The 26,790-nt window shown below is 35.1% G+C and overlaps 1 protein-coding gene across 3 annotated transcripts in view; it reads left to right on the top strand.

Moving 5' to 3' along the window:
* Positions 1 to 26,790, top strand: part of bicc1b (BicC family RNA binding protein 1b) — a 121,354-nt gene that overhangs the window by 56,510 nt on the left and 38,054 nt on the right. For all 3 annotated transcript variants that reach the window (XM_067370221.1, XM_067370222.1, XM_067370223.1), the window contains exons 4-6: positions 21,087 to 21,166; positions 22,324 to 22,482; positions 26,573 to 26,626. In XM_067370221.1, the coding sequence (XP_067226322.1) occupies positions 21,087 to 21,166; positions 22,324 to 22,482; positions 26,573 to 26,626 (293 nt within the window). The remainder of the gene's footprint in view (positions 1 to 21,086; positions 21,167 to 22,323; positions 22,483 to 26,572; positions 26,627 to 26,790) is intronic.

A 26,790-nucleotide genomic window follows, 5' to 3' on the forward strand; every position in this document is an offset into this window, starting at 1 on the left:
TTAAAATTCAATGCTTTCCAAATGCTGCACTCTTTCATTGAGGTCATAGCAACATATGTTTTCTTGCTGAATAACTTTGTTGAGCATCATGTTTGATACTTACATATTTTCTAAGCCATGATGTCAATCAAACATTTGTTGCACAATTGCACAAGTGTTTCATTTCTCTGTAAAGATTTAATAGCCTATGGCAACAGTCATGTTCGTTTAATAATGCTGCAATCGAGCGGACGGAATGCAAACAATGACAACAACAGCTTGGCCATTCCAAACAAACATCGGATCAAGTTCATGTGTGCCAACAATGTGTTTTCAGGGTCACGGACCAAGTCAAAGGCCATTCAAATTCCTGCGCATGGTTTATGTTGGCGACATTATGTTCTGCGCTGACAAAAAGTTACATAATCGCTTGCAGTTATCGGGTGACTGCATGCAGCAAACATCCCAGCTAATTAATGATGGAAAACACATGCACGGTTCTGACATGTGGACCGCACCAGGCCCGGCTTAGCCCGTGTGGCCTTCAGGGACCTGCTGTTTCCTGCGAGTCTGTCTGCAGCTTATTACAACAGTTAAGAAGTGTTGATCCTGCGCAACAGCTCTGGAACAAAACACGCTCGGGGTCAGCTCGATAGCACAGTATGCGATTGAACCAACAGCCTTGACTTTGGGTCCACCTCTGCTGCATGATGGAAGTGCTGGGTGTATGTGATTGTTGAGGATGTTTGTAGTTTAGGGATTGAATTAAACAATGTTCTGGTTTAACAAAAGTAAAATCATTTGAAATCATTGTACGAAGGAATTCAATTATGATTGAAACTCAAGTATGAAAAGTCACCCATGATCATTATATTTGATGAATGTTTATATTTCTATTGCATTTTTATTGACTGGAGTATTTGCATTTCCCATACGTTTTGATGCCATTTGAAAAATACAGAATTTTGAGTAAGCATTACTGCAGAAATCCACATCTGTCTGTTGTCTGTAGAAATCCACATCTGTCTGTTGTCTTCAGCCCAGGCTCATTGGGAAAATGTGGTCTGGTGACTGCAAAATGATATTACATTGCTTCTTGCACATTTCAAAGTGAAATTTCTAGTGAATGGTACTAAAAGTGTATTCAGTTTTATTTGAAACAGATGAACATGAATCTGGCAACTTTTATTACCCTGGATGTTGCATGTATCACTGCATTTCAGAAATAAAAGTTCTGGTGAGTGGCGTTAAAAGTTTAATACTCTATCACGTTTTAAAATCCGACCCTAACCTAAACAAGTTTGCATTTTCTGAAGAAACCATGCCATTTTAGCTTGATTCTTCAAGTCTTATTTTGAGTGTCACGACTTGTTTCACGGTTAACCGAGCGCTCAAACATTGCAAGTGCAAATGCTACCAAGCGAACAAGTTTACACTGTCATAATTGCCATGCATATGGAGCTGACAATGTGATGAAAGCATTAAAATGTATTAATTTACAAATCATGCACTACGGTAAAATTGTTTTATGGTCGTTACCTAGGGGTGTAATGGTACACATATTCGTACCGAGAATTTTCGGTATGTGTCTTTCGGTTCGGTACACGTGTACTGACAAATACAGAGTTGACCACTTATTTTGATATGAAACAAAGTCTTGTCCCTAATATTCTGTCCATTTTATCTCAAAATTCAAACAATAAGTGCGGTTTTGATGCTCTTTGATGTGGCATAGCAGATCACGGTATGGGCGCCTCAATTCAAGCGACAGCGCCTAGCGCGAGTGAACACGATCATCTTTAATACATCTCTTTAATACTATTTACAAAATAAACATGAGTGAATATCTGAATATATGTTGAAAGATACAGTACAACTTACTGAAACATTTTATATCTCCTGTAATCGCTCAGTCAGTGTTTCAGCCGCGGAAAGACGTCACTATAACAGCTTGTCACGTTGCATTTACCTCACACTGTAAAACCCCATAAGTTCAGAGTACTCAAAGTTATTCTAGACACAGATTACCTCAAAAAATTAAGAATAATTAATAATTAAAGAATAATTATAAACAGGGGTGCACATAACTTTTTTGGTCTGGTTCTCAAGGGAGTAGTTACCTGGAGATTTTGCTTGGTACTCACACTTTACACAACACATCCTAAAAGTTGTCCTAATCACTTTACTCCTGACTGCTCTCCTCACTATATTCTTTCCTCTCGAACATGGTAGATGATGATAATGATTTTTTTTTTTTTTTTTTTTTTTTACTAACATTAATGACAGCAAAGGCTGCTGTCACTTTAAGAAGGAAAGCACGGACCGACTAACTGACACACATCCGGTTTCTTTCTCAACACTCACTTATGACATAACCGAGAGAATACTTACCGAGACAGGTATTTTGACATAATTTTGTGTGTATGTTTCCTTTCAAGCGCAAGTAAACGCGAAAGCGGAATTAATTCGGTGTTCGAGCGCTGTCTGACTCTCATCATGCGCGCGTTTCGGGGGGCTGTGCGCACAGATTACAGTTCGCGAGTCCCGATTTTCGCCTCTTCTTCCGCTTTTAAAGTCGTTTGAATGTGTTAATTGGCGAGACAGAACACGTCCAAATTACAAACTTTCACTCTATGATGGTTAAATATAGCAGTTAATCCGCGAATCACATGCGTGCCGAACCGTTGGACCTTATCCGTATGGATCACGGATTAACTGCGATCCGTTGCACACTTAATAATTAAAGACACACATATTATAATGATTGCTGTCTTACCAAAGATGGAGAAAAATCCTACTCCAGTAAGTAAACGTATCCCTGTGAACCGGTAACGTTACTCAAAAGCGCTTCCCTCCATGTTTTCTGGTACGCATAGTTATTTTTTACCGCGCATGCGTACCTGCGTACCTCTAATATGCACCCCTGATTATAAATAACAATTTTCAAACTGAAATTTTTAAATGTTAGTTTTATTTAATGTTTAAGTCCACTGTACTTAAAACTATTGTTTACCATACATAATGTTTCTTATTTTTCAATTATTTTAATGCAGTGGATGTAAAACCCATAAATTCAGATTATTCAAAACATTTAAGTAAAAAACAAACAAACAAACAAACATATATATATGTTTGTTTGTTTTTTTACTTAAATGTTTTGAATAATTCCACTGCATCAAAATAATTGAAAAATAAGAAACATTTTATTTTTATATATATATATATATATATATATATATATATATATATATATATATATATATATATATATATATATATATATATATATATATATATATCACTCAGTAAACTTAAAAATAATAATTTAAGTACAAGTTTACTCAAAAATGTTGAGCTACACGAAAATAAAACTAAACTGAACTCCTCGTTCAGAAAATGTAATTGTTTTAAGTTCCATCAATGATTTAACAGACTTTAATTGCAGCTACTCAATCTTTATTAGTTAGTAATACTGTTCAGGTTTACAATGCAGAAATGCCATTCAGTGTCCACATCTTGAATATATTTTACCAACTAATTTGAATAGAAACATAATTTTATAATAATTAGCTTTAGAAGTTAATGCTAAAACTGCCTTATATGCAATTTACATGTTTGCTTACAATTTTTATGTGAGTGTTGATTATTATATATATTTAAAAATAAATAGCAGCTTAATTTAATAGTTTGGGCACTGTTGTTAATTGTAACCTTTAATATTATAGTAATGTGCAAGTAAGGGCTCCCTATATATTTTTTTTATCCTTATGAACATTTTAATTGTAATCGAATTTATTTAAAGAGAGAGACACAATTTGTTCAGTAAACCACTCTTTAATAAAAAAAAAAAAGAAGAAGCAATTTTATGTTTAATTTTCTATCCCCTGCTGTACCAAACCCATACCGAACCATGACTTCAACTCCTAGGAACGTACCGAACGGTCATTTTAGTGTACCGTTACACCCCTAGTTATAACATTAATCAATAATCTGTCCCTGTAATCATAAATTGTTTAAGGAATAAAAGTTGTTGGTGTTTTACTGCCACTATATGGTTTTCCAACTGGAAACTGCAGTGAATTTATATATAGGAAAGTGTTGATGCACATTTTTTCCAACGAGCCTATATGTTTCTTGTCGTTGTACGCTAACAGTGCACTATTTTTCACTTTGAGTGTCATTACTTGAACCAGCTTTTGTGTTATTTTTCTACCAAAATGTAGAAGTTTACTAACAATTAAATATTTGAATCTCTATGCTAGGCATGTCCCTTGGTAGCTGAAAGTGCTTAGTAATATCAGATCCTCAACTTCTTAATAATGACAGATACTTTGCAGACACATTTACAGGCTCCTAAGAGTCTCTGGAAGCCTGCATCATCTGGGATAGGACCAACACCCACAGCTATGTGCTATTATCTCTAGCCTCTATTGGCCAAAGAGCTATCACAGCTAATGCAGTCATCATCACCTTCAGATGGGTCCTAACTGGAATGCTAAGAACTAGAAATGGCCCCGAGATGCTTTCTTTGTGTGTTAAAAGTGGAAATGCAGCTTGCGGTGTATTTATGTGGCTCCTGAGGACGCATTCCTTTTCTGCAAAGTCTGAGCTGACGTAGGGAGTTTTCATCTTGGTCTCTGAAGTCTCTCGCAGTCTGTTTCACTCATTTGCCATCGTAAAGCTCAGGTTGATACTCCGCAGACCTTCACACAGCACTGTCACAAAAAACACTAGCTTTGATTTACTCTGAAAGACTTTGTCTCTGTCAGAGTTCTTTTTCTGAGTGTGTATGTTGACATTAAATCAGAATGATGTCCTCTTGTTGTATCTTAGCGGTATTCAATGAATGTCCTGATCTAAAATTAGCAACATTTTATTGCTGGATCTTTTAAAGTCAACATGGATTAAATTTATCCTTTATTTATTTATTTTGTTAATGCACATTCGTGGTCTTATTTTGAATGTTTCATCTGTGCATGTAATTCTAAAAGAAAAAAAATGCTTCTCTTTGTTATCTTTCTTGAAAACTCCTTTAGGACTGACATCACTCAGCACTGCTTTTTGTAAACTCTTTTGTCTCACAGAAAACAATTTTCACAATGTAATCACTATGCAATCTTTTGGCCTATATTTTCTTTCTGGTTGAATATCCTGGTTCACTTGCAAATGCATCATATTACAAAAATAGCATGGATTTAAAGGTTGATGTGATTTTATTTTATTAAAGACATAATCAGTGTAAATAGAGGGCAACAGACTGCTTTTAGTTCAGATATTAAGCTCTCTAATGTCAGTTCTCTCAGAGTAATTTGACAGAAATGTAGTTAAAACGTGATAACTTGACAATACTTGGACGTTTTGTTCTACAAAGTAAAACACCCCAAACATTCTTGTATTTACTTGAAACATACGTTGTTAAAATAAACATAACAGCTTTAAAATTCAAGTTTTCAATATAGGTGTGTGCAATTTATACTGTAGAGCAAAACATTCAAGTATCGTCAAGTTATGTTTACCACAGGCCTTATTTTACTCATAAGAAACAAATTATAAAAAAACTCTTAAAAATTTTAAGGGAACCAGTGGCGAATTACTCTTCTGGGTTTTTTTCGTCAACCCTGCAACACACTATAAGACCAGAAATGTGTATTAAGAAAGTAAACCACCAATGAAAAGAAATTAAAATTAATTAAACTATTTTTTTTTTTTTTTTTTTTTTGTTCTGGATAAATTAAGAATCGCAATTTTTTTTGTTTAAAATATAGAATTCACAATTCTCCCATGATTCTAAATAGACAACTAAACAAAATATGTAATTTACTAGAGGTTCTGACAAAATGTTATTTGCTTCAGTCTATTTAATTATTTTAATTACTAATTATTTTTTTTATCTCATGACCAATTCGTACAGTACAGTCCAGAAGTTTGGAACCACTAAGATTTTTAATGTTTTTAAAAGAAGTTTCGTCTGCTCACCAAGGCTACATTTATTTAATTAAAAATACAGTAAAAACAGTAATATTGTGAAATATTATTACAATTTAAAATAACTGTGTTAAATATATTTGACAAAGTAATTTATTCCTGTGATGCAAAGCTGAATTTTCAGCATCGTTACTCCAGTCTTCAGTGTCACATGATCCTTCAGAAATCATTCTTATATGCTGATTTGCTGCTCAATAAACATTTATGATTATTTTTAATGTTGAAAACAGTTGTGTACTTTTTTTTTTTTCAGGATTCCTTGATGAATAGAAAGTTCAAAAGAACAGCATTTATCTGAAATACAAAGCTTCTGTAGCATTATACAATACCGTTCAAAAGTTTGGGGTCAGTAAGAATTTTTATTTTTATTTTTTTTAAAGAAATTAAAGAAATTAATACTTTTATTCAGCAAGGATGCATTAAATCAATCAAAAGTGGCAGTAAAGACATTTATAATGTTACAAAAGATTAGATTTCAGATAAACACTGTTCTTTTGAACTTTCTATTCATCAAATAATCCTGAAAAAAAATACTGTACACAAATATTTTGTACAATTGTACACATTAAATGTTTCTTGAGCAGCAGATCAGCATATTAGAATGATTTCTGAAGGATCATGTGACACTGAAGACTGGAGTAGTTATTTTAAAACGCAACGGAGCGCAAATGTCAAATCGAGAACCGCGGCGATTCGTCTAAAAAGCAACGTCATAAAAACGTACCGCATTCACCCTATTAACTGCTCCGGCAAAAAAAAAAAAAAAAGAAAGAACACGCTTTTGGCGCCGCTCAGTGGACATTTCAGAGCGAAACTGCAGCGATATGTATTCACTGGTACGTATTTCGCGACTCGCAAAAACGTGCCCACGGGTACGTTTTCGTCATGAGACCAGGTTGCAAAATACGTATGATTTAGCAAAAAGATGTACCAATCATTAATTCAACCAATCTCACGGGAATTCGTACGTATTTTATGAGGTGGCTAATTTGTACGGCTTAGCCACCTCGTAATATACGTACGAATTGCTGTGAGATTGGTTGAATGAATGATTCAGTGACTCATAAAGACTTCACTTGTTTCATTACTGGCTGAATCAGCATTTTTGAATGAATGTCTTAATGAATGTTTCAATGACAAATACATGGCTGTGTACGAAATCTCATACTCTCTTGAGTAGGAGCTTATTTTGAAAAAGTATTTACTTCACAACTGCTAAAATGTAGGTGCAATATAGTCTGAATGTTTGTAGGGTATCGGGGGCACCAGTGCAGGTTGTTGCTGTAGACCCTTCTTGGTTGAAATCCGAAATCCGCGGATTCACTCTAGCTTGCTTCACTCTAGTGACTGCCCTGAATGTGTGTAGTAAGAATGTAATACAGACATATTACATTCGCCATGTTGTCATTATCATGTGACTTACGTCGCCACCAACTGGTGTAACGATATGATTGATAAAATCTTTATTTGAAGCTTCAAGTTACTTTTAAAAGGTGATTTAGCTACTGTATTCGCTACCGTAGACACCAGTGTTTATATCAGAACTATAAACTTTTATCCTAGTACTTCTGTGATAAATTGAATTATTGTAACACAGAACTAATGATACTGTGATACTGTTTGTGAAGTTGTTTCATACCTAAACATGACAACTTCTCTCTCTGGGTCAACGGCAGCGGCAACACAGATTTGATTGTTCTGTTGTGATTGTACTTGTTAATAGAGCTGAACCATTGTTATTTCAGAATAAGATTACGGGGGTGTTTGAATCGAAATCACAATCTTAACGAATTTTCATGCAGCTTTTATGTTGATTTTGACCTTGGGTTGAAGCCAAATTTCAGTGCTAGAGTTTAACAGTGTGAATTACTAACACAAGTTGAAATATGAATAGTGTGTAACATGGAGAAACATACCTCAAAATTATGTAAATCTAAGAAGAAAATGACCCTGGTTTAACAGTTTGTGTAAAAAAAAGTGTGAGAAGCCCATTAGTGATTAGATACATGTTTGCATATTTCCTGGTACGTCTCCTTTTAGAAACAATTATCAGTTCATCTTAAATTAATACTTTAAAAATGCCTTAAACGTTTAAACAGTGCTTTGCCGAAGTTCCCTCTGTCCGAACAGTGCCATCTTCTCACATTCAAAGACCCAGAACCTGGCTGACATTTCTGACTCACCCTCACTCCTAGCCGTCTTGGCAAATCCAACCTGGAGAGCTGAATAAATCTCAGGCTGCTGTATGGAGAGATTTATAGGAGGACAGGAGAACAGAACTCCCACTGGCCTGCTCTTAAAGGGGGGCAGCAGCTGTAAAAACAGTCCGGAGCGCTCCGTTCTTCCAGTATCACCCTGTCCACTGCTCTGTTGCATCAGACTGGGCCCTCGTCTCCATGGAGAGCTGCTAGGCTGCTGGCGTGTGCTGCCCAGTATGCTCCCACAGTGGACGGAGAGGGGATTTAAAGTTCCTAACTTCAAATGAACATCTTTGGCTTTTTTGTCAGCAGATTTTGGATACAATGGACTTGCCCTCTTGATCCCATGGAAATAAATTTCTTCCCAGAATGACTTTTGTTACAGTTTGCGGAGCAAATGAGACATTTCCATAACAACAGATGTGAGGGACGCTGGAATTTTATGACTCCAACAGGATTTTATAGTAGATGCAAAACAAATTCTATAAAAAGGTTCCATAAATGTATCATTAATTTAGAGTTGCTGCAATAAACTGATAAAATAATGCAGTGAGAAATTAGAGCTCATGCATTGTTATCTCTCACGCATGCTACGCAAATGATAAAATTAAATGAAATGTATTTATATATTTATATACCAAGGGTTAATATTTATTTCATTTCATAATATTGCATGATCACATTTATTTATTTTTGTAACTTAAAACTTTGAACTAAGATATAAGCATAAAACTCATATATGCATTTTGCTCATATACATCGCATGTAGATAAAATTATATGAATAGTAATTGACTTTTTTCATTTACATTTTATGGATTATATTATATTTTATTATTTTGTAATATTATATTATTATTAAAAAAACTTGGAAAATTGACATCTTCAAGAGTTAGGCCCAATCCCAATTCTATTTTATACCCCTTACCCCTACGCCTACCCCTTGCCCCTTGGTAGGGCTGAAAATATGGGACACCACTACTAGACCGTTACACGTCATCATAAGTCGTCGCTAGCTCCTACGTCATAGATGCGCCGATGTTTATCACACACTTCTAAAGGCCAATTCACACCGCAACGACAACACTTGTCTGTTGGAGTTTGTTGGATCGGTGTGATACCCCTGTTGGCGTCTGTTGGAGTCGGTTTTCACCCGACTGAACATGTTTAATTGGCGTTTGTCAGGTCGTGGAATGTCTGTGCGGTGTGAACAGTTTTCCAACAGACGGCAACAAACTCACGTAATCTGACCTGGCCACGAACCGTTGCCATGACGATGAGGCAAGTCCCCTGCAAAGACAGCTGTTTGATCGCGCCCGCGCCTCACACACACACACAACAAAGCAGTGGAAACCTGACATCGCAGCTTGTTCATTATAAAAAATAAAATACTGTTAAAATAAATTTTCAAAAGGTACAATAGTGCATAGTGCAATCCGTGCCATTGAACAAGAGCAGCTGCTCCACTTCACCAAAAGAGAGAGGTAACGTTAACCACTATGAGAGCAACGCAGGTTTACCTTCAGTTTCGTTTTTAATAATTCGTTTTGGCTTGTTTAGCTACATGGTTGTATATGCTTATGGGTCTCGTTAATAAAAAGGGTCGCGCTAAAAAAAATTGTTTGTTGGTGCGGTGTGAATTGGCCTTTTAAGATGCCATTGATAGCTGTAGTGATCTCTGTTGCTTGGGCGAGAGCTATTTTTTTTTGCATTTGTCTTCAGTTCTTCGCATAAGACAAAGGAGACGAACCTGCGTGTTTCCTCAGGAGTCCCTGGTTGATACAGAACATACAATACTGATGAATAAGCACGCAAACTGAATGCACTTTTTTAACGTACACGTATTTATGGACGTAACCACAACAAAACAATACATTAATCAGGCATGCGCCAAAAAGACAAGTTAGTTGCCACCGGATTTGAATTTATGTTGTCAAATCAACGCGGGTTTCAATAAAATATAAACAAAATTGTTGTGGAACTTTCATAATGTAAAAAACATTAGCGAACTGTTTTCATAGCGATTTTAACAAATCTTTTTTCGGAGAACATAACCGTATACATGAACACAAGATTAAAGGCAACATAAAACAAGTGATTATTTATTACTAAAATACTGTTTACTAAAAAAAAAAAAAAAAAATACTTACATTTATGGGTCTCTCTGCTCGTTTGGTCGGCCATGTTGGAAATGTATCATACCCCTTCGTCTGAAGTGTGGTCCCGAAAAATCTTCGTTTGAAGGGCTACCTGGCCCTTCCCCCTACCCCTTCCCCTCCAACCAAATGAGAATTGGGACACCCCTACCCCTTCACGTGAACGCGCGAAACAAAGGGGAAGGGGTAAGGGGTAGAATTGGGATTGGGCTTTAGTTTACCCAAAAATGAAAATTCTGTCATTAATAACTCAACCTCATGTCGTTCCACACCTGTAAGACCTTTGTTCATCTTCAAAACACAAATTAATATATTTTTGATAAAATCTAATGGCTTGTGAGGCCTCCATTGACAGCAAGTTAATTTATACTTTCAAACGCCCAGAAAGCTACTAAAGATATATTTAAAACAGTTCATGTGACTACATTGGTTTAACCTTAATGTTATGAAGTGACTAGAATACTTTCTGTGTGCCAAAAAAACTAAATAATGACTTTATTCAGCGATATCTAACAATGGGCGATTTCAAGACACTGCTTCATAGCTTTACGAATCTTTTGTTTCAAATCAGTGATGTAATTTCAGTAAACAAGGCTTTGTTATGTCATAAGTGTTTCAAAATTTCAATGGTTCATGTGACTTTGGCCGTTTGATACACACTCCGAACCACTGATTTGAAACAAAAGATTCGTAAAGCTACGAAGCTTCATGAAGCAGTGTTTTGAAATGGGGGGGGGGTATTCAAAAAGGTATTCTTGTCGCTTCATAACATTAAGGTTGAACTGTTTTAAATATGTCTTTAATACCTTTCTGGGCGATTGAAAGTGTAAATTAACTTGCTGTCAATAGAGGCCTCTCTGAGCCATCTGTTTTTTTTTAAATATCTAAATTTGTGTTCTGAAGATGAACGAAGGTCTTACGGTGCTGGAACAGCATAAGGGTGAGTAATTAATGACAGAATTTTCAATTTTTGGTTGAACTAACCCTTTCACCCTTGACATCTCATCCTGAAAAGTGAAGCCAAAGCATTTCAAGCACCCCCTGGTGGCTGGCTGCAGTATAGGTCTTAAACCCTCTCCATGTAATCGAATGGGATGCAAGAGAAACTAAAAAAATAAATAAAAAAAAATCACTTTAAATATTTTTTTCCTTAGATAGAAAAATCAAGAACTACCATTACTGGGATTTTGCCCTAATTTTTCCACAGTGGAAGGAAGCAGAGTTGTGCTGTCCGTCTTTTTTATAGTCTATATGTTGTATGCACACCATTCACACGGACACAAAAATTGGGCTGTACGCCAACAGTGTGCATGGATAGTGCACACAGACCCTCCTGATGATGATAATTACGTCACACAGACTGTGCCCGCACCATCTTGGAACGTGGACAGCGGAAGTATACTTTTGACTTTAAGTGTGCGTGAGATAGAGCAGAACGTGTAAAATGAAGTGTATCCAGGCCTTTATGCACCAGAGAAACAAGCGTGCAGCCATATTTCGAATTTTGTGTTTGAACTTCTGTTTTTGCAGTAGCTTTGTATTTTTCTATGGCATTGCTGGTGAACTTATTGTAGAGTTAACGAAAGTTATCATGAGCATTGAAGCGAATGTCATAACAAATGTCAGTAGACCGGGAAGACTTTAAAGCAAGTGGTTCATTCATAAGATCTTACCTTCATGCTGTGGAAATACAGAACACAACGAGTGCAGCATTGAAAATGGGTGGCACTGCATAAGGTCTATACTTTGGGCTTAAGTGGGAAAATTATATGAAATTAAATCAAAATTAAATGTTTATAAATTTCATCCGGAATGCAGAATCCCTGGTAAAATTCAAAAGACAACTTGTCTCTTTCATGAGCACTTAACCTCATCATAAAATAAAAAATGTTATGCTTTTACTTCCTTTAATCTCTCTCTATTCTAGCTTATGATACTCTAAGCAATGTCTGAAGCTTGTATTGTGAGCACTTCTTGTGTCTATTTGCCTCTTCGCAATGAATCGCTTGTATTCCTCACTTGTAAGTCGCTTTGGATAAAAGCGTCTGCAAAATGTAAATTCTATTTAGGATTGGATTTTTTTTCCCTCTTTCGGTGAAGAAAATATTGCAGAAAGTCAACATTGTTCAATCCTTCCAAAATCATGATTTATTCCTTTAGTGCCCTAAGTAGCGATAATGTATTTCCCACCAATAAAAAAAAAAAAAAACGATGCAGTTGCCTTTGCCTTTGCCTTTGCCTATGTCTGTTTGAGCTCCTAATGATGCACTTTGTTCAGTGCAGCATAATGAGGCGAGGCGTATACAGCACACGTGTGTTCTCTGTGACTTTTATGGGAACAGAACAGCAATAAACATCCAGAGCCACTCGGGAGGGCTCATCGTTGTTCGGAGGGCCTCAGGAAAGCTTGCGCCTCTCCATTAAGGTCTCAATATAATCATCAAGCCTTCTTTGGTTGCAGCCCTCACACGAGAAGATGTTATCACGTCTCCATTTCTGCCGCTACATCTGACTGTTCATGGTGGTGCAGCAATCCAAAGTATGTAGTAGAAAAACAGAGCAGCTTCCTGCTTTTCCTCAATACAAATACGCCTGTGTGACCAAAGAGCCATTTAAAGAGCCTAAGAGGCATTTAAATTGGAATTAATTGTTAGCCTCCGTAATTAATTTCTTTCATTATTTCTTTTTTTATGTGAACATTGCTGTGAATTCAGCCAAAGTGCGTGAGTGCATTTTGTTTTTGTTATAGCTCCCGAACATCTGTTCGGTCACACACAGCAGTAGAGTCGCATATTTTTGCGCTGTTTGTTGTGTAAGATGCCGTGACTCCAGATGTGCTTAATCATGTGACTTATGGAGCGCATGAGAATGCGTATTTTAAAGCTGAGAAATGAAGGAGATTTATAGCACCTATATTTTGATGAACCTTTAAAACAAGGACGCAAGGACATTATTTCTCTTGGAATAATTGGTGAACATCTCTGTAAGGATACTTCCCTCCTTAGACCACCTTAAAGTTTAAAGCAACACATAAAGTCTTGAGGGTGCCACCTAGTGGTGCAGTAATACTAAAGTCAATTAGTGACAGAGCATTGAGCTCTGTTCAGTGGACACCAAACCTGAAATATATCACGGAATGGGTAATTCTATATTACATATAAAAAGCACAATATTGTTATTTTTGCTGAAAATTCAGGAAAAAAAATTAACCAAGTAATAATCCATATTAAATTACATTTACTTCAGTACGTTCTTGTAGCTCAAATAGTAGAGCAAAGAGCATTTGAGCTCTACTGTTCAGCAACGTCATGGGTTTGACTCCCAGGAAATGCCTGAATTGATGAAAATGTATAATTTAATGCAATATAAGTCATTTTGGATTAAGTATCTGCCAAACGCATAAATGTACATTTATTATGTCATTTATTACATCATTTGTAAATTATCACATACTTAAAACTAAGTAAACACTGTAAACCCTAACGCTTAAAATAATTAATTGGTTTGAGTTGGACAAACTTAAATTAAACAAATTTGTTCAGTCAAATCAACTTAGTATTTAGCATTTTCTTTTTCTTTCAAGAGCTGATCACAGAACTGATATATTTTAAGTAAACTGAACTGTTTAATTGTTTTGAGTTTTATGAACTTAATTATTTTAATTTAGACAAACTTAAGTTTAACTGAAACTGGGCTGGGATGCCTATGGCACTCGAAAGGGAGAGTAAATGCTAAAACTAAGTGTTATACAATGTTTTTTGTGCAAGATTAATGTTAAGTGGGAGATTTAGTAGTGATTAATGTTTTGCTATGCTAATTTAGAAGAGTTTCTGTTAATGTGGGTTTTTGGAGAGTTACCATCATGGTGAGAAGTAGTGCATGTGGCTTGGTTTGAGAGCAAGTATGTTAAATGTTTTATATTGCTGTACTCATTCAGCTAGTGCTATAGCGTGCTTTTATTAATGTGTTAGCAAATTAGCAAGTTAGCGTTTTCTGAATTAGCTTGTTATACTGTAGCTATAGTTTACACTAATAAAATGTGTACATTGAGGTTACATGATCATTTTAAGTTAAATGTATAAATTAGTGTACTCAAATATTTCAAGTTAAGAACAATAAAATATGAGAACAAAATAAACCCTTGCTGTTTTCACTCACAGTGGCAGCAGTGCAACAGTTTGTGGGTTCCTCATGTCCACATGACACAATCCACTCTGGACATTTCCAAGCAGCCCATAAAACGCTGCGGCCTCCAAAACAGCATGCTCCATTTAGCTCACGCCACCCCCTGTGTGGATAAATAAGTCTCTGAAAAGACGTTGCTCTCTCAAACACTACTTCCCACCTAAATTCAAACCAAAGGATCACAATACAACATGCTTTCTATCATGATTTCTATAGCCAGTAGCAGGCAAACAGATTCCTTCCACATGATACAGAATGATGAATCATAAGTAATGAACTGATTTGGTATATTCAGCTTGTTGGTTGTTTGATGTCTCTGCTTTTTCACATTCCCCCGCTGCTTGAAATGACTGATTTAGATTCTCAGAGGAATGAGTTTCAACAGATGTGTTCGCCACAATCAGTGTAGTGTGCCGCTTATCGAAGCCAGCTGTGGATGGAGGTGTGTGTTAGCAGCCTTAGATGGAGCTATATTTAAACGCTGTAGTCAAAAAGGTGTGAGCATGAGTAAACCATGTGGAAAAAAAAAAAAAACATTTTTCACAAGGGGTTTTGCTAGTTAGCCTCTGCTGGTGGATACTGTAACTACACAATTATGGTGGCAAGTCTTTCTCTATTGATGAAATGAAATATACAGGACAATCCCTGATAGAGAAATTTGTAATGGAATCAATAGCCAGCATTTCGACAAAACCTGATACAACAGACAAATTTAGATAAAAATTAGACACAATATTCATACACACTGTACATATAGACACATAAGAGTAGGTAGATGACGCTAATCCATGTTTAACACTTTAAAAGTAGCCAGGCATTAAGCACCATATGAATAATATGAATAATAATAATAAATCAACATCACAATTCCATTAAGCACATACACTAAAAAAAAAGATTTACGAATTTCAATTGTATAGTAAAATTTAATCAGATAATTGTATAGAAATATGTAAGAATAATCCTTACATATTTTTCATAGTATGAATTAAGAATTTAAAAAAAAAAAAAAAAACTAGAGCTTAATAAAACATTTTGTATAAATCTTAATGGAATAATGGAATGGTCCATTTCTGTTTATGTGATGTGATTCATTTATCATAAATAAATAAAAAAAAATGTAAATATTTTTAAATTTGTGAATACAAATCACATAAACTAAATTGTCCATTCCCTTTTTCCATTAATATTTATACAAAATGTTTTATTAAGCTGTAATATGAATAATATGTAAGGTTTATTTGGTTCAGTTTGGTGTAATTTCACTATACAATTGAAATTTGTAAATCTTAATTTTTGTGAGTGTACTTTGTGCTCAAAATGAGCCAAAAATACCTATTAAATGCCTAATGCCTTAGGGATAAAGATCCATTTCCAAAATCACAAACATAAAATATAATTTTAAAAAGTTCACTCTAAAAAATGCTGGGTTGTTTCAACCCAGGTTTGGGTCAAAAATGGACAAAGCCAACCATTGGGTTAAATTTTTAAATGCATTTTTTAACCCAACGGTTGGGTTTGTCCATATTTGACCCAAATTTGGGTTGAAACAACCCAGCATTTTTTAGAGTGTTGTATAATTACTGTATAGAGAATATATTAACAGTTTGTGAAAGTCAAAATATTAAACATTTATCATAGATCTCATATTTATTTTGTTAATGTGTTTTGTAAAGTATAATGTATAATACATAATATAACATATATACAGTACAGTCCAAAAGTTTGGAACCACTAAGATTTTTAATGTTTTTAAAAGAAGTTTCTTCTGCTCACCAAGGCTACATTTATTTAATTAAAAATACAGTAAAAAACAGTAACATTGTGAAATATTATTACAATTTAAAATAACTGTGTACTATTTAAATATATTTGACAAAGTAATTTATTGATGCAAAGCTGAATTTTCAGCATCATTACTCCAGTCTTCAGTGTCACATGATCCTTCAGAAATCATTCTAATATGCTGATCTGCTGCTCAATAAACATTTATGATTATTTTCAATGTTGAAAACAGTTGTGTACTTTTTTTTTTTTCAGGATTCCTTGATGAATAGAAAGTTTAAAAGAACAGCATTTATCTGAAATACAAAGCTTCTGTAGCATTATACACTACCGTTCAAAAGTTTGGGGTCAGTAAGAATTTTTATTTTTATTTTTTTGAAAAGAAATTAAAGAAATGAATACTTTTATTCAGCAAGGATGCATTAAATCAATCAAAAGTGGCAGTAAAGACATTTATAATGTTACAAAAGATTAGATTTCAGATAAACACTGTTCTTTTGAACTTTCTATTCATCGAATAATCCTGAAAAAAAATATTGTACACAAATATTTTGTACAATTGTACACATTAAATGTTCCTTGAGCAGCAGATCAGCATATTAGAATGATTTCTGAAGGATCATGTGACACTGAAGACTGGAGTAATGATGCTGAAAATTCAGCTTTGCCATCACAGGAATAAATTACTTTGTGAAATATATTCAAATGGAAAACAGTTATTTTAAATTGTAATAATATTTCACAATATTACTGTTTTTACTGTATTTTTAATTAAATAAATGTAGCCTTGGTGAGCAGAAGAAACTTCTTTTAAAAACATTAAAAATCTTAGTGGTTCCAAACTTTTGGACTGTACTGTGTGTGTGTGTATATATATATATATATATATATATATATATATATATATATATATATATATATATATATATATATATATATATATATATATATATATATATACCATTTTGATCTGTTTGCTGTTTGCAATGGTTACTATTTACTTTCATTTACTTTTTTATTTTTTTATTGACATTGATGGTCCCATGAAGAAACTTCAACATCCATGGAACCTTTCCATTGCACAAAAGGTTCTTTTATATTGGAAAAAAAGGTACTTTGTATTAATAAATAAGTATTTACACTAAGAAAAAATAGAAGCTTCTTTGATCTTCTATGGCTTCACAACCAAAACTCCCTTTTGGAACCTTTATTTTTCAGAGTGTAACAAGTGAGATTTGTGGTTGTTCCCCCTCTGTCCGTTCGCAATTGTCTTCTGGGTAGTTGGGGGGTGGGGGAGCACAGGGCCGTCGCACAACATAAGGATGGCCCTGATTGTAGCTCTGCTGAACTTTGTGTCTTAAAGGGGTCTTAAACTGCATTATGATAGCAATACCAAAGTCTTGGGGTTTGATTCCCAGGGAACACACAAACTGATTCAAACGTATACCTTGAATGCATTATAATTTGCTTTGGATCTACCAGATGCATTAAATGTACATTTATTCTATCATGGTAACATGTAGGTTAAAATCCATCTCTGGAATCCCAAACATGTTGTCATTGCGTTCCCTAATGGCACCCTCCCTCAGATTTAAACAATAAATCCACCAGCAGCATGATGATTTATGGTTTCGAAGCAATTTAATAGGCCATTTTTGCTTTGCATGCACAAATTTGAAAGTTTGGAGCATTCTGGTAGCCAACATTGCTTTACTTTGTATGCACTGAACATATTACATTACAGTTTTCACCACTCTTGTAAATCTAACTCTTAAGGGGATGCCACTCAAAACTGGTGAGGTGGACAATAATTGCCAATGTGGAAGCTGAGAGATCCTAATCATCGGTGTAATCCTACATTTGTTAAACCACATTGAACTGGCATGTTTGCATGAGACAAGCCCCTTTGTATGCGATTATATTCTTGTTTTCACCCTAACACCACAGTATAAACTGTAAAACCTCTACTGAGCACTTGAGCTTGACCACAGAAAATGGTCACATTACATGCAATTTTAACTAAGGCAAGTCTTACTGTAGTGGCTAACTCGAAACGCTCTGTACATTTTCTGATGCATGGAATGTCACTGGAGCCAGGCGGGAGAGATTTCCTCCCACAATGTCCGTCCAGTTGGCCGAATGGATGTTTTGCAGGATTTTGTGGTGGAGAAATTTGCTTCTGCGTGGGACAGTGATTTAGCATGGCTTTTTCACTCATTCCCTCTGGCATTGAAAGCGTTCATCACGAGTTTCCTTTAAGCTCCGGAAAAGCAGCTATAGCACGGAAAGCCAGGCGTGTAGCGTTAGACCCGGATCCTTGTGCTTGTCTTCCTCCTTTGCGGAGAGTGAATTATATGGCTTGGTGTGTCTTGTGGGTTGCTTCAGATTCTTAAACTGCCTTGTTACTAAAACATGTATAGGGCTCTATGAAATCCATTTTGTTTGATTCCAAATTCCGTTTTTTCTTTTTCGGAAGTTCTATGTTGTTTGTTTTAATTTAGCTGGATTCTGTGTTTTATGATTTAATACAAAATTATTATCAAAAACTGTTGTAATCGAAGGAATGTATAAGACTTTAACAGTTTAATTAATCTTTTAATACGTAATGAAATGACAATGTAACAATTCCTTTTATTTTTTGGCAAACAATGGTTTACTGTTTAAATTACAACATGGACAAAATTGTGTGATATTGTGTGATTCCTTCAAAAATAAAGTTTTAATTGTATTTTTATTACTATGAAACATACATTCTGTGGTACACTAGTAATATATTTCTAAAATAATATCTTCAAGTCAAACAGAACTGTGAAAACCTTTGAGTTTGAATCAAATGAAATGGTGAAGTGCTTGTGAAGTGACTCTCAGAGTGTCCATGCATGCTTGAGTATGTGCATAGATGAAACCGTGCTGCTCATTCACACAGACTAGTCCATATTGCAATTTGATTAATTGTACAGTCCTACTTTTGATTTATTCATCCAAATTCCAAGAAGAGTCTGTCTGCATCCTGCAGTACTACAAACCATGCCCCTACGAGAAACGCCAGTAACACTTTAGTATAAGGGAACACATATAAACTATTAACTACGACTTTTCCCTTAATAACCTCCTAATTTACTGCTTGTAATAGTTAGTAAGGTAGGTGTTAAGTTTAGGTATTGGGTAGGATTGAGAATGCAGAATAATGCATCAATATGTGCTTAACAAGTACTAATAAATAGTCAATATTCTAGTAACATGCATGCTAATAAGCAACTAGTTAAATGACCCTAAAATAGTGTTACCGAAATGCCTACTAATACAAGTTACGCCTCCCGCGGAAAAAAAAAAATTGGGAAAAAGTGTGGATGTCATTGACTGAAACATTGGCTGAAATGCACTACACGACTTAAAATCTGAACAGAAAAATCTAGCCAAGTGCGTATGGATGCAGTCTTGGGTTGGTAGATGTGGTCAGTATGGACAGATTAGAATGGGAGTTAGGTGAGTGGCGTGGTTAGTTGTTTATCTGTGCTGATGAGTCAAATATAGAGGCTAATTTGTTATTAGCTTTTGTATTGTTATTGTATTTGTATTGTATTTTATTGCAACATTCGTAAATAGAGGACAGTTTCAGTTTCAGTAGCGGGTTGTTATACACTATAATATGTGTTATAAAATTGACTCAAAATATCAAACATGATTTGATAGTCTGTGCCCATCATAGATTACGCGATTTTCTGTAAAGTCTTTCAACTTAGATTCCCCAAAATCTGCATACTATTGTCAACTCATTGTCAACTCATCTAGAGTCTGAAGTCGTGTAGTGTATTTCATTTATTAAAATAAATCTCAGGGGGTTTCTTTATATGCCATTCATTGGTATCTTCTTGTCTAAGTGGGCGGCTCTTGGCTGGAATAAGTTGTAAAGTAGACCAGACCTCATGCCGTTAGTGTTCCTTTGGGACACCAAGCAGAGATATACTGCACAATGGCATGAAGCTGATTAGTTCTGTAGAATTTGGTGGTTTTGCAGCACAGCGAGACAGATGTTTCTGCTGCGGAAGTCAATGACAGAATGAGCAAGTACAGTACCGGAATTATATAAATGTTGTCTGGATTTATTTATCCATGAAACACTGCATGCATTTTTCTGCCAGCCCCACATGATCCCAACATTATTCATGTGAGATATGACTTATGTGAATAAATGGCCATATCATTAATGAAGCTTTATGACAAATATAAAACCTAGGTTTTAACATTATCTGAAAATGTAAGCACTGCTTGCCTATGTATGTACTAGGGTACTTTGAGTGTTTTTTAGAACATTATCGTTTGGGGTCGGTAATGTTTTTTTTTTTGTTAATAATGTCTCTTACGCTCACCAAGGCTGCATTTATTTGATCAAAAATACACTTTAAAATATAAATAATTAATATATTTTAAAGTGTAATTTATTTTTGTGATGGCAAAACTGAATTTTCAGCATCATTACTCTAGTATTCATCATTTTGATATGCTAATTTGATGCTCATGAAACATTTCTTATTATTACCAATGTTGAAAACAGTTGTGCTGCTTAATATTTTTGTGGAAACCCATTTTACCATTGGCCAGTTGAAAATAAATAACAATAATAATATTATACCTCTCCTCAACAATCTGAATGACTTGAGGATTTATTCATGCCTGTTGCTTAAAACCTTGAAACAAAGAGTTAGATGTTTGTTCATTAATATGTACTGATGGAAATGCTATGTATTGTGTAAATAAACCTTATTACATGGATTACACTATGTATTTTTGTCTTTCAGATCCACACATCAAAGTTAGTGGTAAGAGGGACAATGTGAAGGAAGCCAAGGAGAAGATCATGTCTGTCCTGGACACAAAGGTGAGTGTGTCAGTTCAGATTGGGTGACTCTTATTTGATACAACAACATGGTGCAACACAAAAATGCCTTATTCATCATACCTTTCATACTTAGTTGCTGCAATGCGTTGGGTTTTAGGAAATCTGTGACATTTGAAGTGATGGACCTTGAAGATTCTGTGAGGAACTAGGTGGAGCTTGATATCAAGAGCTCTTCATATAGCTGTAGAATTAATCATGGCTTAAATCATATTGGGCGAAAAGACGACAAATGCCAATACTCATCGCCTGATATCATTGGTTGGCTTTAAAGTCATCCTGAAATCAAAACTGTACATTCTTGATTTTTTTATGGAATATTGCAGTATTTATAAATAATTTTTCCATGCATATCATTTTTTTTTTAATTCAAATTTAAAATAACTTGCAGCAACTTCTCTTCTCTAAGGACAACTTGTCACTCACATGAGATCGACCAATAGCAAACCACAACGAGCCAGCAATCTAATCAATTCCCATTGGGCAAAATCAAGCTCCGCCCTACATTTTGTCTTGTTCAAGGAGCCATTTCTCATGACTATACTTCACAATAGGGAAGAAAAAACTATAGCAACTTCCATTTGATGCTGACTTTAAGGCTATTGGCCATCAGGGGCAGCTGACTGAGTTGTACCAAAACATTAGGGATTGTTATAGAATTTGCACAACTGATTCAAGACTACATCCATTCTTTTGGTAATTAGTGCCAAACGTAATGTAGAACATCCACCAGCACCAAATGAAGAGTTTGTTGTAACATCACTGTAGATTTGTGAGGTAATTCTCTTAAATTGATGACATGAAATATCTTGATGTAATGGAAATCTGATGTGGATGTAGCTCATAGATATAATTCAGTCTGTCACAACTGAATGAAGCAAGTCAGAGGGTCGGAATCTGTTTTTCTGAAGTAATTTTGTTCACATGATCCTTTAGAAATCATTCTAATATGATGATTTGGTGTTTAAAAAACATTTCTTATTATTATTAATGTTGAAAGAAGTTGTGCTGCTTAATATTTTGTGGAAACTGTGATAAATGGGAATGCTAAAGTATAAATGAAATGACGCATTTCACCTTTAAATCGAGTGCTGCTGTGGTACCGCAGTTAATCCAGTCTGACTTTGTTGTTTCCTCAGAGCAACCGAGTGACTCTAAAGATGGACGTCTCGCACACAGAGCATTCACATGTCATCGGCAAAGGAGGAAACAATATCAAGAAGGTGATGGAGGACACGGGCTGTCACATCCACTTCCCCGATTCCAACCGCAACAACCAGGCTGAGAAGAGCAACCAGGTGGGATTCTGACCTACCCAGCTAATGGAAACATGTCCAAATCTCATTTCACCTCAACAGAAAAAAATATATAATCAATTACTGAAATCTGTGCATAAATAAACATTAAAGGTGCCATCGAATTGAAAATTGAATTTACTGTGGCATAGTTGAATAACAAGAGTTCAGTACATGGAAATGACATACAGTGAGTCTCAAACTCCATTGTTTCCTCCTTCTTATATAAATCTCATTTGTTTAAAAGATCTCTGAAGAACAGGTGAATCTCAACATAACACTGACTGTTACGTAACAGTCGGGATCATTAATATGTACGCCCCCAATATTTGCATATGCCAGCTCATGTTCAATGCATTACACAAGGGCAGCCAGTATTAACGTCTGGATGTGCACAGCTGAATCATCAGACTAGGTAAGCAAGCAAGGACAACAGCGAAAAATGACAGATGGAGCAATAATAACTGACATGATCCATGATATCATGATATTTTTAGTGATATTTGTAAATTGTCTTTCTAAATGTTTCGTTAGCATGTTGCTAATGTACTGTTAAATGTGGTTAAAGTTACCATCGTTTCTTACTGTATTCACGGAGACAAGAGCCGTCGCTATTTTCATTTTTAAACACTTGCAGTCTGTATAATTCATAAACACAACTTCATTCATTATAAATCTCTCCAACAGTGTAGCATTAGCCGTTATCCACGGAGCATAGCCTCAAACTCATTCAGAATCAAATGTAAACATCCAAATAAATACCATACTTACGCAATTAGACATGTTGTGTGACGAACACTTTGTAAAGATCCATTTTGAGGGTTATATTAGCTGTATGAACTTTTTTTATGCAACGATAGAGTCGAGAACTCGGGAGGGGGCGGAGACCGCGCGATTTAAAGGGGCCGCAGCATGAATCGTCGCATTTCTAATTATGCCTCAAAATAGGCAGTTAAAAAAATGTATTAAAAAAAATCTATGGGGTATTTTGAGCTGCAACTTCACAGACACATTCAAGGGACACCTTAGACTTATATTACATCTTGTAAAAAAAACGTTCGATGGCACTTTTAATAATTTTAGCATTGTGACATTATTTTTATAGCAATTAAGCACAAGTTTTCATTTACATAATGTGCACCGGTATGTACTTGCTGAACAAAAGTGTTAATTTCGGAGGAATTTTTGAAAATATAATAATATTATGTACTACATATTTATTAATTACACTAAATTATCTATCATTTAAAATTCTATTCTTGTTATTTTGGAATGAAAGATGGCCTGGACATGTTCTTGACAGGTTTCATGAGGTTCACCCAAAAGAGGTTCTCAGGTTCTAAAGGCCAGTTTTGATTTCTAAAAATGAAATGTATCGCTGAGCTACTGTATCTATGCATATTGACTGCTCCAGGCTTAGGGAGGTTCAGCAATAGGGATAAAGACCGAGTTATAATTGGATGCGAGACATGTTTTCAGGCTTGATGAAGTGGGGAATGTGGAAATTGAGCAATGACATGGCACTCCCTCAGTGTGGGCTCATGTGTTGGGTTTAGAGTGGCTGGTACTTGCTGACAGGTGAATGAGAGCCAGTCAGGCTAGAAAGAAGAAATCTCACCTCTTAGTGGTGCTCTTATGATAACATTTGGCAGAAGTGTATTTTTAATTCTTAAAGGATAAGTTCACCCAAAAATGAAAATCATTTAATTGCCCTCATGTCCTTCCAAACACATGACTTTCTTTTTTTCTGTGAAAAACAAATGAAATAAAATAAAAGTAGCAGAGAAGTAGCTCATGTGACTTGTGCAGTATATTCCAAGACTTCATCATGCTTTGAGTGAGGAACGGAGTTAAAGGGTTAGTTCACCCAAAAATGAAAATTTTGTCATTTATTACTCACCCTCATGCCGTTCCACACCCGTAAGACTTTTGTTAATCTTCAGAACACAAATTAAGATATTTTAGTTGAAATCCTATGGCTCCGTGAGGCCTTAATAGGGAGAAATGGACACTTCCTCTCTCAAGATCCATAAAGGTACTAAAAACATATTTAAATCGGTTCATGTGAGTACAGTGGTTCAATATTAATATTATAAAGCTGAATCATTTGTGCTCCGAAGCTTCCTGAAGCAGTGTTTTGAAATCGGCCATCACTAAATAAGTCATTATTTTGTTTTTTTTTTGGCGCTCCAAAAATATTCTTGTCGCTTTATAATATTAACATTGAACTACTGTACTCACATGAACTGATTAAAATATGTTTTTAGCACCTTTATGGATCTTAAGAGAGGAAGTGTCATTGCTCCCTATTAAGGCCTCACGGAGCCATTGGATTTCAACTAAAATATCTTAATTTGTGTTCCGAACAAAGGTCTTATGGGTGTGGAACGACATGAGGGTGAGTAATAAATGACAGAATTTTCATTTTTGGGTGAACTAACCCTTTAATTTTAAGCAAAATATTTAGTGAAAACATTTATTGCTTAAATCTTATACAGGCTTTATATATATATATATATATATATATATATATATATATATATATATATATATATATATATATATATATATATATATATATATATATATATATATATATATATATATATATATATACAGTGCACAGCATAAATGAGTACACCCCCTCTGAAACTTAACAGATTCAGTAAATATTCTTTACTTAGAAGACATGTTTGGGTTCTTTAGAGATATAATGTTCCAGCAAGTGTGTTTGATTACCATTTACTAAAGAAGAATGTCAAAATTATTTAGGAAAATTTTATGATTGATGATTTTCTCATCAAAGTGATAAAATGTGTTGTGAAGAGTACACCCTCCTGAAATCCTCTAAAAGTATTCTTGTCGCTTTATAATATTAAAGTAGAACCACTGAACTCACATGAACTGTTTTAAATATGTTTTTAGTACCTTTTATGAATCTTGAGAGAGGAAATGTCATTGCTGTGAATGCAGGCCTCACTGAGCCATCGGATTTCATCAAAATATGTTAATTTGTGTTCCAAAGATGAACGAATGTCTTACGGGTGTAGAACGACATGACAGTGAGTAATTAATGACATTATTTTCATTTTTGGGTGAACTAACCCTTTAAGCTTTCAGAGCAGGAGAAATACCAAGCGAGTGTCTGAGCCAACAAAAGCTATGAAAGCTATGAAAAGAGTGACTGTTTATCTCACAGAGTAAGAAATGACATGCATGGTCGTTGTCCTCACTGGAACTGCTTACTGTAGCCAAAGCACAATAAAGTCAATTAGCCTTTTTCAGGGCCCATATTTACAAAATATAGACTTCTGGGAATCCGTACTCTGGCCTCATGAGACCAAGTCAATCATTTTGGATCTAACAGCATCCAAAATGTGATGGTTTTGCTGCTATAAAGCTCTTATGTAGGGATGTATGAGTGCTGAAGATGTGAGGGAGTTGTGCTTTATCAGTGCTGTCGTGAATTCACACACTACAGAATATGTCCTCATTCCCTGCATTGTTGAGTATTTTTTCAACGTGACAATGACTATATACATTCTCTTAAGGTGAAAAATCTTCTGTGGATATGAATTTCACCCAATCTTAACACTCTTAAATGCCTATGGTGGATTTAGGAGCTCATCATCCAGGAGTTAAACAGGACAGATGTGACAGTTTGTCATGAACTTGTACACTCTGTGCTAAGAAGGGTCAGAGCAGTATACTTAAAATTAAGGATGACATACTAAGTGCTAGAACATTATACATTTGTTAAATAAAATCTGGGATGTACTAATTTCTGCAATCCTTCATTTAAACAAAATTGGCCCATTTACTTATTTTACAGATATTAATGACATGTATTCTTGTTTTTTATTAAGTGTATGTTTAATACATTTCAATTTCGCCATCTTTCCATGAATTGTATTAGAGATTATTAAGAAAATACATCTTTCGTATTTGTTCAGAGGAGATGTACTCATTTATGCTGTGCACGTATAAATGTATTTTTATTTATTTTTAATCCATACCAGATGCATGATGTACTTGAATCCAGTTCCTTGTACTCCATGAACATACTTGTGACTTTCACGTTTCTTTTCTGCAGGTGTCCATAGCCGGCCAGCCAGGAGGAGTGGAGGCCGCCAGAGCCCGAATTCGGGTAAATAAACTTTCATAATACGATTACAAACGTCTGTGTTTTTCTAAGATAAGCAGGAAGTAGAGGTGGGAGGCTGTTATTTATCTTGAGGAAGTTGACAGGTATGGGGGGTGTTAACATAAATTATTTTTTTGGATGAGATAAACACATTCCTCAGCATCCCA

This window comes from Chanodichthys erythropterus, chromosome 19, assembly GCF_024489055.1.
Source record: "Chanodichthys erythropterus isolate Z2021 chromosome 19, ASM2448905v1, whole genome shotgun sequence".
NCBI lineage: Eukaryota > Metazoa > Chordata > Actinopteri > Cypriniformes > Xenocyprididae > Chanodichthys > Chanodichthys erythropterus.